Here is a 17,731-nt window from a genome sequence, read left to right on the forward strand (position 1 = left end):
TTTTGAAAGTATAAAGAAACTTTGTAAATGTCACTTATAGAATACTTAACAGCAAGTGACTTGTTAAATCTGTGTTGCATGAAACAATAGTTATATGGTAAAAGAACTTGAAAATATTTGAGTTGTGATTAGTTGCAGATTCTGATCGTCTTTGTACTCTCTGATAAATACCTGTGCCTTTTACAACTGTTGTTGTAAAAGGCACAGGTATTTCTAAGCTTCAAGTGTCTCTTTAAATTGACTTCTATAGCTTGTCTGAACTTTTCCACTGAGTCACTGCTGAAATTGGGAACTGGGTCAGGAGTCTTGACTCACAAGCCTGTGCTTGGACCACATGCCACATGTTCTTACCGCAGGGCAGCAGTTTCATTCAGGGCTGAGCCTTCAGCTTAGGTCGTTCAATATATAGTGTGGGGCTGTGGTTTGTTGTAGGGTATTTTTTGGCAATTTTTTTTTTTCTTTTAACTCTCTCTTTTCTTGACTTTTAGAATCTAGGAGAGGATACAGGGAGCAATTTTTCTTCCTGGTTATCATTTACCACACCTTTATGATCATGTTTCTGTGGTTGCCATCTTGCTAATAGTATCTATTCATCCCTTTAAATCGTTCGGAGCAATCTAATTTTCCCCTGGAGGTAGAACTCTCCCGTGCAAATATGAAGCTATATGTCAAACTAATTTCTTCAGAAGTTAACTATTGAAGTTCCAAAGCAGTCTTCTGTTTAAATCTCTCTGTAGTTGTATTTTTAAATTACTTTTTTCTACCTTAAACCTGTTCTTTATCACCATCATCAGTAAGAATGTGTATTACAAATAAAATGTGCCTACCTGCTTATGTAGTTCATAACTTTTTTTGACCACTTCACTATACACGAATATGTAGATCACACTAACATGACATGACCTAAAAAAGAATTAGTTCCCCTAGGAAAAACCACAGCAATGGTTAGTCAGAAGGCATTTTTAACCATCGTGGACACTCTTGCGGGTTTCCTGGAACCCATGTTTTGTGAGAAGGCAAGGGTGTGCACAGTGCACACATGCCAGGCAGTGCAGAGCCGGGAAGTTGATTTGACACTTGTTTTTGCACAGTGTCCCAGTAACTTTTTTGAGTAATCTGTTCATTTAAATTCAAAACTGTGCGTAGCTTGGCTTATTTTAAAAGTGAATAAATTGCATATTACTAAGATGCCCTTGATAGCATACTGTACCTTTGCCTGTGAGGAAGAATTACCAACCTGTTTACTGTCTTTTAGCTTCCTTATCCAAAATAGCCCTAAGGCAATGACAAAGCATGACCTTGAAGCTGTTATTCAGCATTTCAGGTTTTGGGTATCCCCAGACTTTCCTCCAGACTTCAAGACTGGCATCACCTGCCTCCATTCCCAGTTGAAAAATGCTCATTTTTCTTCATGGCAATGAAGACTTGTCTTGCAGTTACACTGCTGAACATAAACTGCCAAAGGTGAGGATTAGTTTCAAAACAGGCTTCCTATTTTTCAAGTCTTGCATCTTCTGCAGCACTGTGACAGGCTGATAAATGCCATGCTGGCAGCATTGCGCCCCTGATAAAGCAGCTAATAGATTAGTGATGCTGAATGTGAGATGCTAATGGGTGTGGAGCTCTGCAGCCACTTGCTCAATCCTTCTTCAAGGGGCTGTATAGCGGTACTCATCTGCACTCCTATACAGAATAGTACAGGTGAATGGCAAGCAAATGGCATAGAGAGTAGGTTCTAGCATTTCCAGAGATATGGAACACTTGATCTCATTTACTTTTTATTTTTTTATGCGCAGCATTACCAGCTTGGTTCTGGATCAGAAACAACACTTGAATTACCTTGTAAGACATGCTGAAACTTCCTCATAAGTCACTGTCAAACTTGAAGGTGTGGACTGTGAGGTTCACAGGTTGACCCTGCATTAGGAAAAATACTTTCTCTGTTGGAGTTTCAGGCTATTTATAGTAACACTTTCCAGCTGTGGTATCTTAATGCGCACAAACAGCCGATAGTAAAACAATCTGTGTGACACATACTGTGTATTAGTAGTAGTAATCTTTTACCTAGAAAATACTTACATCTTTCTTGCCAAGCTTTTCTTCATCTTTGGTGTGTTGTGGTTTGGTTTTGTTTGGGTTTTGGGTTTTCTTTTTTTTTTTTTTTTTCTTGTATTCAAGCTGGTAGAAAGTTTTGTTTGGGAGTAAGGAGGAAAATTCTAGGCTTTTGAATGTAAGAAATCCTTTTTACATATTCTTTGTGTTTTTCCAATAGCAAGCAGGTATTTTACTCACCATCGCTTGCACCACAAAGAAGCTGGTGTCCAAGTACCCAAAATGTGCTACTCTGCCTCTGCATGGGCTGGGCTAAAGGGAAACAGGCTGTGTGCTGAGATGAGGCAGGTTCTTGTTGCTGAACAGCGCTGCCCAGCTCAACAGGCCAGTCAATGGTTTGCTGCAGTGTTGCTTTCAAAATGTACTGTCTTTTACGTTTAACAAATAAAAGGAAAGATGGGTCATGTCTGTCAAATGTGTCCAGCTGATGCACTTCTCTTTAATGTTCAAAACTTGTTATTTTGGGACTATGATAAATATAGCAATATCCTTGTACCTTTATAAGGTCAGAAACCTTCCCTCCTTCTAACTCATCTTTTGAACTATCGGGTGCTTAATGTTTTAATGAAGCTGGCCATGGACTTTGTGTGGCCTGTTTGGGCCCCTTCTACTTTAGTACTTATTTCCTTTAATGACTGAGCCCATGGGTAGCTTTAGCCACCTGAATCTTTCTGCTGGCCTCTTATCTCAACACTGTTCACCCTGGTCCTAGCTGCATCCTGCTGCAACACAGCAGCCTGGCAGCAGAGATCAGATGTTCATAACTGCATGGTGCTGCTTGCAAAGGTTGTCCAGTTTGGTATTTTAGCAGTAGGTGTATGAAAACACAGTATTTCCCTGTAGCTGTGTTAGCTGGGCCATGGGACACTGAGGGTTAAAGGATGTTTCAATTCAAACACTACGTATGAGCAGTAGATATAATTGGTATATCTTCAAAACCAGTTTTAAAATAACTGGTATATTTTATTATGGGGAGAAGATGTAGTGAGTGGATTATATCCAGTTGTATAATGCAGTTGCATCCTGCTCTTCAGTGGCTCTTACTAATGCAATAGTAATAGGGGATTTCCATCTGCTTTTGCAATGAATTCACTAAGGACAATCTCTGAGCCTAAAAGACGTCTGTCAGTGTCCCCCTCTCTATTCTCAGCTTAGCACCAGTATAGATTTGGCTTTATGCCACTACTATGTGTAAGCTCTTCCCTACAGTTTTCATTTTGGCTTCCGATTTACTACAGGATTTCTTGCTGATGCTGGTTAGATCTGTTTATGACACAGTCAGTCTTCCTGATGTAGTCTGTAAACCTAGCTCTTCTCAGGGGTGAAGGGGTGAGAACACCAGGAAGCCTTGACAACTTGCCTGACTGGGTTGGTGAGGATATCTGTAGCCATAACTGGTAGTGCCAGTGGCTTGAATGTGACTGGCTGTAACCTGTCAACTGCGCAGAGCTGCATTTCTGCTGCACCCATCACGCGTAGCTGTGAAAGGCCCCGAGGTTGTTAGGAGCAAGCTTGTATAGACCTCTGTATTTAAATTGCTAGCATTTGAAACTTCAGCAAGTTGAATTAGCTTGCTGAGGGGGGAGGTTCTTTCCCCTATGCTTTCTTTGAGTATGATCCTAATCTTCTAGCTAATTTTTTAATGATCTTGTTGCATCTGTGTTCTCTTGATAGTAGAAAAAGAGGGCAAGAGGTGAGCTGTCCACTTGCATCACAGCTACTGCCGTCTCATTAAAACTGTTTTCCCACTGTGAACTTGAAAAGAATGAGGTGTTCTCTTGGTTGGCTATTTTGGGAGGCATAGTTTGGTGACTTTTTGCACTATGCCATGAAGATAAGGCTGTCTGGGGATTTTTGGGGGGCTTTTGGGGGCTGGTTTTTTTATTTGTTTTTGTTTGATTTGGGGGTTTTTCTTTGGTTTTTTTTTTTTTTTTTTTTTGTGGTGTGTGGTAGGATTTTTTTTTTTCTTTGTTATACCTCATTTATTCTCTGGTTATGACCTGTCAGCTTCATTTTCCATCTGGGAAAATAGGTCTATGGATGCAGAGTGAAGGTCATGAGGAGCAAACCTAGCATTGACTACTGACTTGTCAGCAAAAGGATCAAACATTCATCTTCATCTTGCAGTTGTCTGGAACAAGGATTAAATCCCAGATCGCCCTAAGGCAACAGGGGAGCCTTTAAGTGGGTATTGAGTTGTTTACTTACCAGACCAAAACCACTTTGCTCTTATACATACCCTCCACAGAACTAGAGTCTTGTTCTTAGTACATTTTAAAAGGAATGGTGCTCAGTTAGAACCTTATGCTTCTCCAGCCTCCTGGCATGGCCCTTCAATTACATTGCAAATTATTTTTTTGGCATTGTGTTTGCATCCCTTATTGAGAGTGTTTTCTGTTTGGATTTTATTTAAGCTGGCTGAATAATTCTTCTTATATTCTTGAATCTTAGGTCTCTTGTGATTACTCATTCTTATCTTTATTTTTGGTTTTGTGAAATGTGGAAAATGCTTTCAAAAGGCATAGCTGACTTCTTTGTGCATGTCATCCAAATTCTAGGTGTGAAGTTTACAGGATATGCAGGAGATTGTGCCACAAACATTGTTTGCTTTTTAGATTTGCCAGGCGGAAAAAGCTGCATCCTTGCTGCAGCTGTAAATCACTGTGGCAAACATCACTCTTTCAGCTCTGTTATACTCACATGTTTTCAGCAGTCATTATTTTCTGGCAGCGGTTTATCTACTCAGTTCTGTCTTTAGGCAAGTGCAGTGTGTCCTACTGTTTAGCCTCTTGTGTAACTCAGGATTTACATGTTACGGGTCTGAGAGTGATGAAGACAAAGCAAGAAATGAAGTCTTTTTGTTTGTCATTTCAGGCAGATACCAGATTTTATAACTTCATTGGTAGCTTTAATGTACACAGTGAGTCTTTTCCTCTGCAGGAAACTGATAGTAACAATTCACTGCAAAATGTTTATGGTACACGTATGCTTGTGGTGTTAATGCATTATACCGTGGACGTGATTTGAAACTAGGAAGTTAGGTACAGGAGTAGCAAATCAGTCTCATGGATTTCTTAACTCTCTTCCAGGACTCATAGTTGGAGTGATCTTGCGATATGGGACTCCCTCTACCAGTGGCCACGATAAGCCGTTCAGCTGCTCACAGGAGGACAGGCCTTTTACTACGCTGCTGGTCAACGTCAGTGGGAAGTTCTTTGAGTATACGCTCAAAGGGGAAATAAGCCCTGGGAAGATCCACAACGTGGAGCAAAATGACATGTTGCGGAAGGTGAGGATAAACCTTTCTTGTGCTTGGCTGAGTGTTTCTCCGTTATGTATGCTTCTCTCTACTACTCTCCCACTCCATCCCATTTTGAATGTTAGGTAGTACCAAGTGTCTGTATTCCTGATAGTAAGAGCACTTCAATGACTAATTCAAAAGCATCTTCTGTATTATATTCTGCTGGTGAAACTGTGCTCTGTTGCATGTATGTAGTGCTTTCCCGAAGCCTTTGGCAGCTTTTTGAAGACCTGAAGTGTGTTTCTAACATCTGTAGAATTTGGGAAGACCAATTGAACAAAAAAAAAAGCCTGACACTGCCTTGTATAATACAATATAAGGAACTTGATAATTTCTAAGTGAAAAGTGATTATTAGTGCTTTTTTCTGCTTTTTTAAAATCTCTTTATTGTCAGGAAATAGTTACTGCTTACATCCCCATAATCCACCAAATGAGACAGCCTAGTACTGGAAGGGAAATTAATCTATTGGCTGTTACTCAGATCTGCTCTTTGGCTTCATATTCTCTTCAGTGTCAGGAATTTACCATCTTTTGTGTATACCAAAGCTAGACTTTGACATACAGAATTGAGACTTCGAGGTTTATAACCTAAAAATACTTTCTGCTATGAAGAGAGCTTAAGTGTCTGTTTATATGTACCTGTCTGCTATAGATATAAAAAGCTAGCTGAAATTAAATTATTCCTAATATCTAATCTAAATCTACCTTCTTCCAATTTAAAGCCATTCGCCCTTGTCTGTCACTGCATGCCCTTGTGAAAGGATTGTCATGCATAATTATCATGAATATCCGGAGCTTCTACTGAAATACATGAAAGGGACATATGATTCTAATTCCTGAAAACCAGTCTTGTATCTGACTTGTTTGGTCTGCAATGATTGTGCAGTAGCTAGACTTTCAAGAAACCAAAGTTAAAATAGCATTTCATCTGCAGATGTATGAATATCCTGTGCCACAGTAAAAGATCTTTAGCAACATTTCTGTTAGAATTTTTTTAACTTAGGGGACTGTATTTGGGACTGCTGCAAGGTAATCATTAGTGTTGGATATAACGCCTGTCTTTTCTAGATGCTGTTTATCAAGAAGAGCTGCAGCTTTTTGCTGCTGCATATGTATAGAGCTGGCTGGTATTTTCGAGGGCCAACTTAGCTATATTTCAATAACCAAAAATAGTAGTTGTCAGAACATGAAAGAGGAAAAAGACTTAACTTGTGTATATCCGTTTCTAACTGAAGTTTCATATTTTATTTTTTAGGTAACATTTGACCCAGAAGTTTTTTTCAACATTCTGTTGCCTCCTATTATTTTTCATGCTGGTTACAGCCTGAAGAAAGTAAGTGTAACCATTTCTGAGGAGAATATCCCTTTTTTTTATGTGAGACTGCTGATTTGTTCAGGAGTGCAGTCTCCCTTTCAAGCACACTTTTTTTTTTTATGGCAGTAAGAAAAAACTTTATTTCCCCCATAGATGGTTAGGTCATATTGTTTTAAGAGAAAATAAATGGAATTTTTACTAGAAACACAGTAAACTATTTAATCTTGCAGATTTGTTTTCCTTTGAACTTTGCCAGAGGTTAAGAGTTTCATTTAAAGTAAAAGATGTCCCGCTATGAATTGTTTTGGTCCTTCTCAAATATCCAAAATGCAGTAAATTATGCTGAGAAGTAGACCCAAACCTGAGTGCTAGTGTGGATATGCAAGACCCTGAATGGCAAAAGGGTCCAGATTCTGCTCTTAATCGAAGATACCATGAATTGGTGCTGGTTTCCAGCTTTGCAGTTAATTCTTACATCTCTTATGAAAACATCTGTGTGGAAAATTCCCTGTCTATACGCTACATGTAGGATTTAATAGTTCAGATTTGATGCATTCAGTTTATTGAATTTGGGCAGAATTTATATTGCAGTAATTGGAGCATTTCTCCGAAATGGAAGAGAGTTTCTGTGTATTAACGCATGTAATAGTGTGCTTATGTTTTCAACAGGTGACAAAACTTCTTCTAAAAAAGATTATAAACCTCTTTTTCCTATGCAGAGACACTTTTTCAGGAATTTGGGGTCTATCTTGGCTTATGCCTTTTTAGGAACAGCAGTCTCTTGTTTTATTATTGGGTAAGTAAACTTCACGATATCAGTTCCATTCTATACTAAAGTTTGAGTTGATAAAGTGTATGTTGAGATTGCCACATTGCATCAATTTTGTAGTTTGCTTGAGGATTTTATTTGAGCATCCTCCATAAAAAATGCGAATGTAACTTTTGCTGAGACTCATCCCACTTCTGAATGGTACTATCCCTTGAAATTGACAAGTTTATAATGTTGGCAAAATATTGTCAGTTTAAATCACTTGACAAGTCCACTGAACTCAAGAGGAGCATCGAGTTTCTGATGTAACACTCCAGTACAAAAAAACCCAAACAAATCTGCCTTGTTAAACTCTTATTGAAGTTGACTTTAACTTGAATTGTGGACATTACTTATAATAGAATTTTAGCTATCAAACCTTGAGATGTCCTTTCAGTGCCCACATGCATGCACATGCTCTCTCTCTACGTACTTGTGTGTGTATATACAATCTTACGTGTATCTGTGCACACACATCTAGTTTCACAGCTTGTCATGTTGGTTTACTTGCATACAATCTCTTATGCTGCTAATATTACCGTGTCTGGTGTATGGATATTCTGAAACACAGAAATCCTGGATTGCATAGGTGACATTGGTTTGTCTCAGAGAATTTCAGTAGAGAAATATTTTGAAGGCTATTCTTAGCTCAGAGTCTTTGGCCTGTGTGCTGCATTGGGAGAAGCAATTTTGAGTAGGGAAATGTTCCCTTTGGAAAAAAAGAACCTATAAATTCTGTTTATTAGTTGTGTGAACAGATTTCATGCTTTTTTGCTGGCTCTAACTTATAACTTCCAGTTCATGTATCACTTGACTCCTTTTCTAGGTAAAAGAGGAAAACTAATTTTGAGAGCTTAGTGTTAAACTGTAGCAGTATCCCGCAGAGCTGTAGCATAACCAAGCCTGCCTGAAGGACTGTTGCTTGTGCTTTTCTTTTGCCTGTCTGAAATGCACCAACTTGTTTGACTTGGACTGTTTTATCCTCTTTCTCTTCAGGAATCTCATGTATGGGGTTGTGAAACTAATGAAGTTGGTGGGTCAGCTCTCTGATAAATTCTATTACACAGACTGCCTCCTCTTTGGAGCGATAATATCTGCCACTGATCCAGGTAGCTTGCTGAACATTTTGTTAACAACCTTCCGAAATAATCCCATTGCTATGATTTAGCTGCATGGCACAAAGATATTAACAGCACATGATTTTCAGTTACGTTATGCTAGTATCTCTGATCCTTTTCTCAGAACCCTATGCAAATTCTGAGTGTTGTGAAAGCTGTTCTGGCTTGGTTTCGAGCTAGACCGGTACAACATGATAGTATGTTTGGAGAAAAATGTAACTTTAATATTCAAATATCTTCATTTTTTTTTCCTCAGTGGGTTTTATGGTTAGTGTGCATTAAGTTTGACTGCAGATAGATGAATCTATTACATTGTCTGGATAGAAGGATTTCTTCCTTTAGCTGCATTGGATAATTTAAGAGCAATTAAAGAGCAATATTTAGGGCTTTAAGGCTGTTTAGGTGTGATGTGCTTATGTTTTTCTTCCTCCAAATGAACTTCATGTATTCCAAGTTTAAGCAGAAGAATGTTCTTGTGGCAGAATAATTTGAGCTTTTGCCAAAATAATCTAGTCAACCTTCGAAGTCCAGCAGGCTCACACAGGTGTCTCTGCTTGACAGGATAGTCTGGAGAGCTGGTGTGTGTCAGGGGCTGGGGTAGGGAGTGGTGAAATATGAAGCTTGACATTTAAAACAGATTATTTGAGGTACCCAGTGGTGATTTGTGTGAAAATGGGAAGTAGCTCCTGCGACTGAGCTGAGCTCTGAACAGCTGGTTGTTGCACACAATTTATGCAAATAATCACCAGGTGATTTTTGAAGCTCATATGCAGAAGCATCTTCCAGATCGTGGTCTTTCATCTCAGTCTGAAGTGTCTTGAAAGGATTTTTATGAATATTTAGCAGTGTTGCCCTTTTCAAATAATGTGCAAGTGCACACTCCTGTAGCACAAAGTGTGCTTAGGGAAACAGGATTATTAGCACTCTTTTACAATGGCTGAAATACTAAAGCTGTGTCAACAATCCATACAGCCTTTAAAAGTAGCAAGAGCTGCACAATGTTTTGGTCATAATCTTTCACAGAACATGTTCTAAAACAAGAATAATGAAAAATAGCATCAAGGCTTTGGTGCTTTGTCTGCCCCATTCCTCTTGATCATGGAGGCTTTCTTATAAATACGGTGCGGATGGGAGGTTATCCACTCTCTAGTGGAGCTGTCCTAAAACTGATGATGGAATTGCTTACCTATAGATAAATGTGACTAGTTTGTTTCCCAGTTGAATTTTGATCCTCTACTTAAATTTCTAGGGCTTGTTGCTCTAGGCAAACTAGAGTCAGCTCTATCAGCTCATGCAGTTGTTCCTGAAGTCAGCCAGTGTGTTTTTTCTCTTTTCTTTCTATAGTTACTGTGCTAGCAATATTTAATGAACTGCATGCTGATGTGGATCTCTATGCCCTTCTGTTTGGAGAGAGCGTGTTGAATGATGCTGTTGCCATTGTATTATCTTCGTAAGTTACTACCTGAATTTCTACTCTGAAATTACTTAATTGTTTTCCGTATTTGTTTAAATACATGCTTTTTTTTGAGAAATGTTATTTTAAATTTAAGTGGGCTGTCGTGAGCTGAGCTAATAACATTGCAAATGTTTGCCAAGATCCCTCATGCATACGTACACCAGAATGGCATATTTGCCCTCAGTATGGGATTGTCTCTTCTGTTGCTCAGGTGTTGCTGTTACAGAATCACAGAATTGTTTACGTTGAAAAAGACCTTTAAGATCAAGTCCAGCCATTAACCCAGTATTGCCAAGAACCTAGTACTGCCAAGTCCACCGCTAAATCACGTCCCTAAGTGCCGCATCTAAGCATCTTTTAAACACCTTCAGGGACGGTGACTCCACCACTTCCCTGGGCAGCCTGTTGCAATGTTTGACAGACAGTTCTGTGAAGAAATCTTTCTTAATATCCAATCCAAACCTCCCCAGCACATCTTGAGGATGCTACCTCTTACTCTATTGCTTATTATGTGGGAGAAGAGACCAACCCCCCACCTCACTACAAACTGCTTTCAAGTAGTTGTAGAGAGCAATGAGGTCCTCCCTGAGCCTTTTCTTCAGACTAAACACCCCAGCTCCTGCAGCTGCTCCTCACCACACTTGTGCTCCAGACCCTTCACCAGCTTTGTTGCTCTTCTCTGGACCTGCTCCAGCACCTCAGTATTTCTCTTGTAGTGAGGGTCCCAAAACTGAACACTGTATTTGAGGTGCAGCCACACCAGTGCTGAGTACAGGATGATCACTTCCCTATTCCGGGCAGCCACACTACTTCTGTTACAGGCCAGGATGCTGTTGGCCTTCTTGGCCACCTGGGCCACTGCTGGCTCATCTTCAGCCAGCTGTTGACCCAAAACTTTACTTGATATACAACTTGATATTTCTGATTGCACTAACTTCTCATTGTGTTACTGTCCTTCCAGATCCATAGTTGCATACCAGCCAACAGGAGAAAATACCCATGCTTTTGATGCAGCAGCATTTTTCAAGTCTGTTGGTGTTTTTCTGGGAATATTCAGTGGTTCTTTCATGATGGGAGCAGTGACAGGAGTTGTGACAGCTCTGATATCCTTTTCACATTTAGCTCTTCCAGACTAGATGCCACGTTCAGGTATTAACAAGGTTCTTCTGTTTCCACCTATACCAAAATTGATGATAGCTTGTTTTAATGAGTATGAAGATATGATCAGTAGCCATGTGACCTTTGTCTATAGAAAGGCATTTTAGGTACCCCCAGAAATCAACTTTTTCCAGTATAACAGTAGCTGCACTTGAAGTAGTACAGTACACACAGTAGCGCTGCATGCTAGAAGCAGAGGGGAGGCTGTAAATGGATGTTTCCTAATATTCAGTTTCTTTTTATGAAATTAGAAGAGTAGTCTTTATTATTAGTCTTGAACGACATCTCCTATGATATCTGCTATGTGATTCTGTCTTCAGCAAAATCATTAATAGGTATTTCTGACCCTATAGGTTCTCCAATTCCTGTGTTTAAACTTCCTGCTGGTAATCTGATGTTATCTGTCTTGGATAAGATTGTATCTCTACCAGAGTTAACATCATAACGTGATGTGCTTTGCATGATCTGTCCTGTTCTCTCGAAGCTTACTGTTGCTATTTGATTAGAGCTCTGAGGTACTCAGTAAGCAGTCTATGCGGGTTTTGTTTCATGCTCAGGCAGTAGGCGTTAAGCCTGACCTGATCTGGAAATCATGATGCGTCTTCAGGAAAAAAAAATTCTTTGCTTTCAGACTGGCTAGCGTAACCATGTTTGTGCCTATCCCAGATTGCTTTGATCTGCCTAGGCTTCTGAACATTGACCTAAAGGGGTATAACGTGCTATTTTATACAATAATCATGAACCTGTGTTTCTTCATCATAAGCAATAATGTCTTAACTGTATCTTGTTATATACACACTGTGCAGATTTGTCTGATATTTCTGCAAGATGGAAACCCTTCAGGTGTAAGGGGGAAGATGTGCCTTTGATGCTTTAGTATTTGGTCTTCCAGCTGCACTGATCCACAAGCAGTGTGACCCAGAATCATGATTCTCCATCTGGCTTTTAGGCTACTGGTCATCCATAGCTCCAGCTGCTCAAATGCTGTTGCTATGGGTTTTGGCTTGCCAGTTGGGTACTAATTACAGCTGAAATGCATTCAGATCTATTTTGTAAAATCATGGCTCTGAGGCAGCAGCTGGTTCTTGCTGTTTCTGATGTTTGTGCTCAGGAGGTGATATGAGGCTGGGAGGGAAGAGGCTCTTTAGAAGACAGCCTCTGTAGTGGTTTGTATGTGTTTCTGTTGTTTTAGTTGGGTTGCTCTATTATACAACTTTATTTTCTTTTGGAAAAACACTGAATGTCATACAATAATGTGGATGCTAACTGTAAATTTGCATTTTATGCTTTGTAGCTGATTAGAACCCTTAAGTAATGAATGAAACAGATTCCAGTACCTGTGAAGCACCTCTCTCTGAGGGGTTTCATGAGTACATGCATTGCCCTTTGAAAACGGAGAGAATACTTAGTTTCCAAATATGATGCAGATAATATACAAGGACTTGTTCTGGCTTTCAGCAATCTGCCTTAACCAGCAATCTGCGGTTGTTTTTATAGCAGTTAACTATTGTACCACTTTGTAATTTCTTTGTAAATTGCAGAATCTGCCTGGTTTGAAATGAAGTAGAAGGCCATGTCTAAGGAATACACAAAGTTAAGAAAACAAATCAATAATTTAATTTGAATTTACACTTTAATTTGATCAATTTTATGAAAGAATATTTTTTTTTCATTTCTCACCTTCATCTTCCTCCAAAATAATGAGCACAATCTTTCATTTCATATATAATGAAATGTTTTGGTATGGTTACTTATAATAACAGCAAGGGGAATAAAGAATTTCATTCTCAAAGCTGCCAGAAAAGATTGAAAATGAGGAATTGGTTCTGATAAGGGCCCTTGCCTAACTTCAGGGGAGCAGGGGTCAACCTCTTCCGCTCTGACTGTGCTATCCAGTTTCTGAAGCAGCCATGAATGCCTTTTGAGCCAGCTAATGGTATGAGCTTGTGGTGGGATTACCCGAGTGCTCTGTAAGGTGGTTTCTATGTTTGCTATGGTGGATGTTGCTGCTCCAGAAGCATGATCTTGGAGGAGTGATTGGGAGAAATTCAGTGGAGTGTAACAGTACCTCCTCAAAAGCTTTAGAGAGATGGTTTATGTGGGGAAGTGACTGTGGAGAATTAACAGCTGCTTAAAAATGCTGAAGTTTATATTTGCTGTAAAGCCAGCTGTCATGGGGAATATTTTTTTGATGATGATTTGAGCTTTTGTTTTGAGGGCAACCTTCTGACAAAGCAAGGTCACAGCTGAAGGTGTGGCTGGAGTTTGTGTGTCAGAGCTCTTGCCCTCTTTCAAGTTAGCAGAGAGTGCCAACAAGAAGTAGATGTGGGTGGGGAGAGGGTGGCTTGCCTCAGGATTGCTTCATCCTAACTAGGCTTCCATTGAAACACTGCCAGCTGCTTGCCTCTGGTGTTAATCACTTGTGGCTTGTTGTGAATGATGTGATATTCTGTGATAAAGCCCACAGGACACTGTTCCCACAGAGGCTTCTGGGGTACTTGACTGCTGCTTGCAAGAGGCAGTTGAGGGTGTGGTGAGCCCCAGACCTCCCAGGGCCTGTGAATTTCCTGTGAAAACCAGTGCTGCTCATTGCTTTTAAGATCCCTATCCTGTAACGAGCCATGACTCCTCAAGCAGCAGTGCTGCTGTTAGCTGGTGTGTGTTGCTTTAGAAAGCCCAGTGTGCAGCTGTGTTACTCGTGGAGAGCAATAGTGGATGACCATGCAATCTTGACGTGTCCATTGAGGTACTGATTGCCTTCATAAGAGCAGGGGAGAGTGTTACCACCTCACTGTTTCAAGTGTCCTTGCCTTGTTGTTCTCACACTTGGGTTTCAGAGAACATCAAGCTAGTTGTCAGCTTTCAGAAGGACCAAGGATCTCTATACCACCTCTGCTTGCACATGGTTTCTTTCTGTGTCTTCTACTAGAGTTGCGCATAGCTGCCTGCACCTCAGCTACACTGAGCTGTTCAGTGTTCAGCTGGTGCCGAATCAGCAATGAGTCAAAAAACCCCAACCCAAACTTCTGTGAATATGTGAACAACTTCTGTAGTATGGGAAGAGCTACATTTAAAACTACTGAAATCTGTTGTACTCCTTCAGTAGCTGTAGGAACTGTTAATTCAGTGTGTCTGACATTTCTCAAGGTTTGCTCTCCCCTGGAAGGTGGACTTGTTTGTTCTTCTTCCTGAAAAACTGAATTGCTCTGATTGAGTTGGCTTTTACTTTAAAACATATCAACCCAAGGAGAGCAAATATATTCTGTTGTAGGCAGGATTTCCGTTTTGCATTCGAACAGAGGAAGCCCCACTTGCTGAAGAAGTTTTGTCAGCAAATCTGAGCAGAAAAATTCTTGTAAATCTACTTCATCTCTTGGAGTTGCTGTAGTCAAGAACTACTGTGAATTACATGCTTCTGAATGTATTTTATGCTTTATTTAAAGGTAGGAGGGCTCCTATGGGGGTATGCCAAATCCTAAACAACAACAACAACAAAGATCCCCCCAAAAAACCCAAGATGACAGTTTGAAAGGAATGACAGGTATATATCCCTTCCTTGCTGGCACTTTGCAGGGAAGCATGACATAAAGTAAGATACTACCTCAAAGAGGTGGAGCCACAGTTATGCCATTGATATGCAGCAAAAAATATCCTAAATTGACTGTCGCCAACGGGAGACCTTGATTCTGAAGTTTTGTCTTGATGTGATGGAATTTGTTTTTCAGCACTAAAAATGTTTTATTTTCCAAGGGGTGTTCGTTGTTAGCATGCAAGTGTTTTCCATAAATACTGGGTACAGAGAAGCCAAAGAATTTCTTTTTTGACCCCTTAACAAATGACTTAACGTGACGAAGTTTACCAAGTTGCACTGCTTCCCCCTGCTGGAAACGGCGCTCTTCTTCTTGATGTCCTGGAGCACCTTCTTGCTTGCAGAAGCTTGTGGGTTTACTGGTGAGTTGTTGGGATTCAAGCATATGGAGACAGAAGTCCTGTCCATCTTAGCAGGCGTTTTTCCACTTTGTTATGTAAGCTTTTCTAAGAGAAACATAGTGTTGGTATTTAATGCTTTTTTTATATTCTGTACAATGCCATTGAGGGTGCAGATCGCTGTGTACCAAAGGCTTTTAAGAACAATGGCTTGGTTCAAATACCACCTCCCCAACCTGCAATCTAACTCACTTGAAAATAAGGTTCATAAAAATCTCAAGGTTAAGGATTATGTATAAATTTAATAGAATTTGGGAAGGGAAAATGTGTTGAGCTCACAGAATAACAGGCTGATTTTTGTATGTGATTCTGTTCACAGGTGTGGTGGCTGTCCTCTTCTGTGGAATTACCCAGGCACATTATACGTACAACAACTTGTCAGCTGAATCAAGAAGTCGCACTAAGCAGGCAAGACTGTCTTTCATCTTTTGTACGGCGTACTGCTGTAGTAGTCCACGTACTCTTGTTTCTGAAAAGCATCTTTATTGCTTGGCCTTTAACATGTGACTGTTTTGTTCCTAGCTCTTTGAGGTATTGCACTTCCTGGCTGAGAACTTCATATTTTCTTATATGGGTTTGGCACTGTTTACTTTCCAGAAACACATATTCAGTCCGGTTTTCATCATCGGTGCTTTTGTATCCTTTTTCACTTTGTGTGAGGTTTCTCTATTATCTTATATACCTGAAAACTTGCGGTGTCTGCTGGCATTACCACATAGAGGATGGTGGCTGACCTGAGTTTTCCTCATGTCTTGCAGGCACAATAATTGTGAGAACAATCTGTGGTTACTCCTTACATCAAAGCCTCTGTGCCACACAGTTGTTGGCTGTTACCTAAGCAAGCGCTAGAAGTTGTATAATTTCAATAGATAAATCAAATGCCTTATAGTATGACTTGGCTATTGACAGCTAGCAGTGCTTGTTTTGCTTTTGTATTCAGAATTTGGAGGCCTAGAAAAGGATTCATTTATTTCTTCACTTCTAATGGTCCCTTGAAGAAAGCAAGCAAGCCTCAAGTGAGTAAAGAGGATTGTGGGTGAACCACTGAGCAATGCCCTAAATGTAGAGGTCAGGACCTCAGGTGATGGGAGGGGGAAGGAACTGAGCTGTGGTGCAGATGGTGACACGAAGGGTACACAGTGCTGAAAGGGCTGGTGTTGGAGCCGGGTATTCAGTTCCCCTTGTCCCTTGCTGACTGGTACGTGGTTCTTATTTCCTAGAACTGAACGCTTTTGTAGTAGTTGCACTCATGTAAGTTAGGCATCACTAGATCGCTCTCTGCATGCTGCCCCTGTAGAAATGGCTTATGTAACTATTTTTTCACTGTATTTCTGTCTGCTTGAAATTTCAGAGCAATTAAAAGTGTGCATGAAGCAATAGGAGCTAGTCTTCCAGTTTTGGTTTCTCTGTGTCTGCTGCAGAGATAAAACTCAGTGGAAGGACATATAAAGATGGCCTAATGTGGAATGTACTACTTCTCTCTCCTTTCTACCATTTTCTCTTATCTTTCTACTGCTTCTATGGATTTATCCAATTTGTCCTTATTTTCCTTTGGCCACTTTTTTCTGCAACAGTAATAAATAACCTCCTGTGACTCCTCATGTCTGTTCTTCTGCCTAAAAAGTGCTCCAGAGCCCTGCAGCCACTGGAGATATATGAGCAGAATAGTTGCATTTGGTATATTAACCACTGCAATTTTCTGTATTTGCTGTGGCCTTCCATCCTCTCTTAGGTTATGCTATCTGTCTTGGGTTTGATATCAGTATTTGTTTTGTTCTTTTCTCTTCCTACCCACCTATCTTTTATTACATTTTCCACATCTTTTTCTACCACCCCACTGTCATGGTTTAAACAAAAGTCATCCATAAATCACACAGTCACTCTCTCACTCCCCCCCTTCTTGCCCTCCCCCTACTCCCGGAGGGACAGAGAGGAAAATCAAAAAGAATGCAACTCCCACGGGTTGAGATAAGAACAGTTTAGTAACTAAGGTATAACACAAATCACTACTGCTGCCACCAATAATAATAATGCTAGAGGAAATAACAAGAGGGAAGAATCCAACACCTCAACACCAGCCGACCAATAACTCGCCCCACTCCCCCCAGCCGAGCACTGACCAATACCAATACCTCGTCCAACCCTGCAGTCCCAGCCCTTCCGGGTAACTCCCCGTTACATCCTGGGCATGATGTGCTGTGGTATGGAATACCTCTTTGGCTAGTTTGGGTCAGGTGTCCTGTCTCTGCTTTCTCCCGGCTTCCTCTCCTCCCTGGCAGAACATGAAGCTCAAAAAGTCCTTGGCCAGACTAAAACATTTGAGCAGCAACAAAAAACATTGGTGTTATCAACACTGTTCCCAGGCCAAAAATCAAAAACACAGTGTTGCACCAGCTACTAAGAAGGAGAAGAATTACTGCTACTGATAAACCCAGGACACCCACTCAATCTCTGTTGCCTCTTGAGTGTTTTTCTA

General features: G+C 40.3%; 1 protein-coding gene across 2 annotated transcripts in view; it reads left to right on the forward strand.

The window, feature by feature from the left end:
* SLC9A7 (solute carrier family 9 member A7) overlaps positions 1 to 17,731 on the forward strand; it is a 77,235-nt gene that overhangs the window by 31,454 nt on the left and 28,050 nt on the right. For both annotated transcript variants that reach the window (XM_065677593.1, XM_065677594.1), the window contains exons 2-10: positions 5,202 to 5,401; positions 6,669 to 6,746; positions 7,448 to 7,524; positions 8,533 to 8,645; positions 9,999 to 10,104; positions 11,072 to 11,213; positions 15,114 to 15,219; positions 15,575 to 15,663; positions 15,778 to 15,891. In XM_065677593.1, coding sequence (XP_065533665.1) covers positions 5,202 to 5,401; positions 6,669 to 6,746; positions 7,448 to 7,524; positions 8,533 to 8,645; positions 9,999 to 10,104; positions 11,072 to 11,213; positions 15,114 to 15,219; positions 15,575 to 15,663; positions 15,778 to 15,891 — 1,025 coding nt within the window. The remainder of the gene's footprint in view (positions 1 to 5,201; positions 5,402 to 6,668; positions 6,747 to 7,447; positions 7,525 to 8,532; positions 8,646 to 9,998; positions 10,105 to 11,071; positions 11,214 to 15,113; positions 15,220 to 15,574; positions 15,664 to 15,777; positions 15,892 to 17,731) is intronic.

The sequence above is a fragment of the Lathamus discolor genome, chromosome 4, assembly GCF_037157495.1.
Source record: "Lathamus discolor isolate bLatDis1 chromosome 4, bLatDis1.hap1, whole genome shotgun sequence".
Classification (NCBI taxonomy): Eukaryota; Metazoa; Chordata; class Aves; order Psittaciformes; family Psittacidae; genus Lathamus; species Lathamus discolor.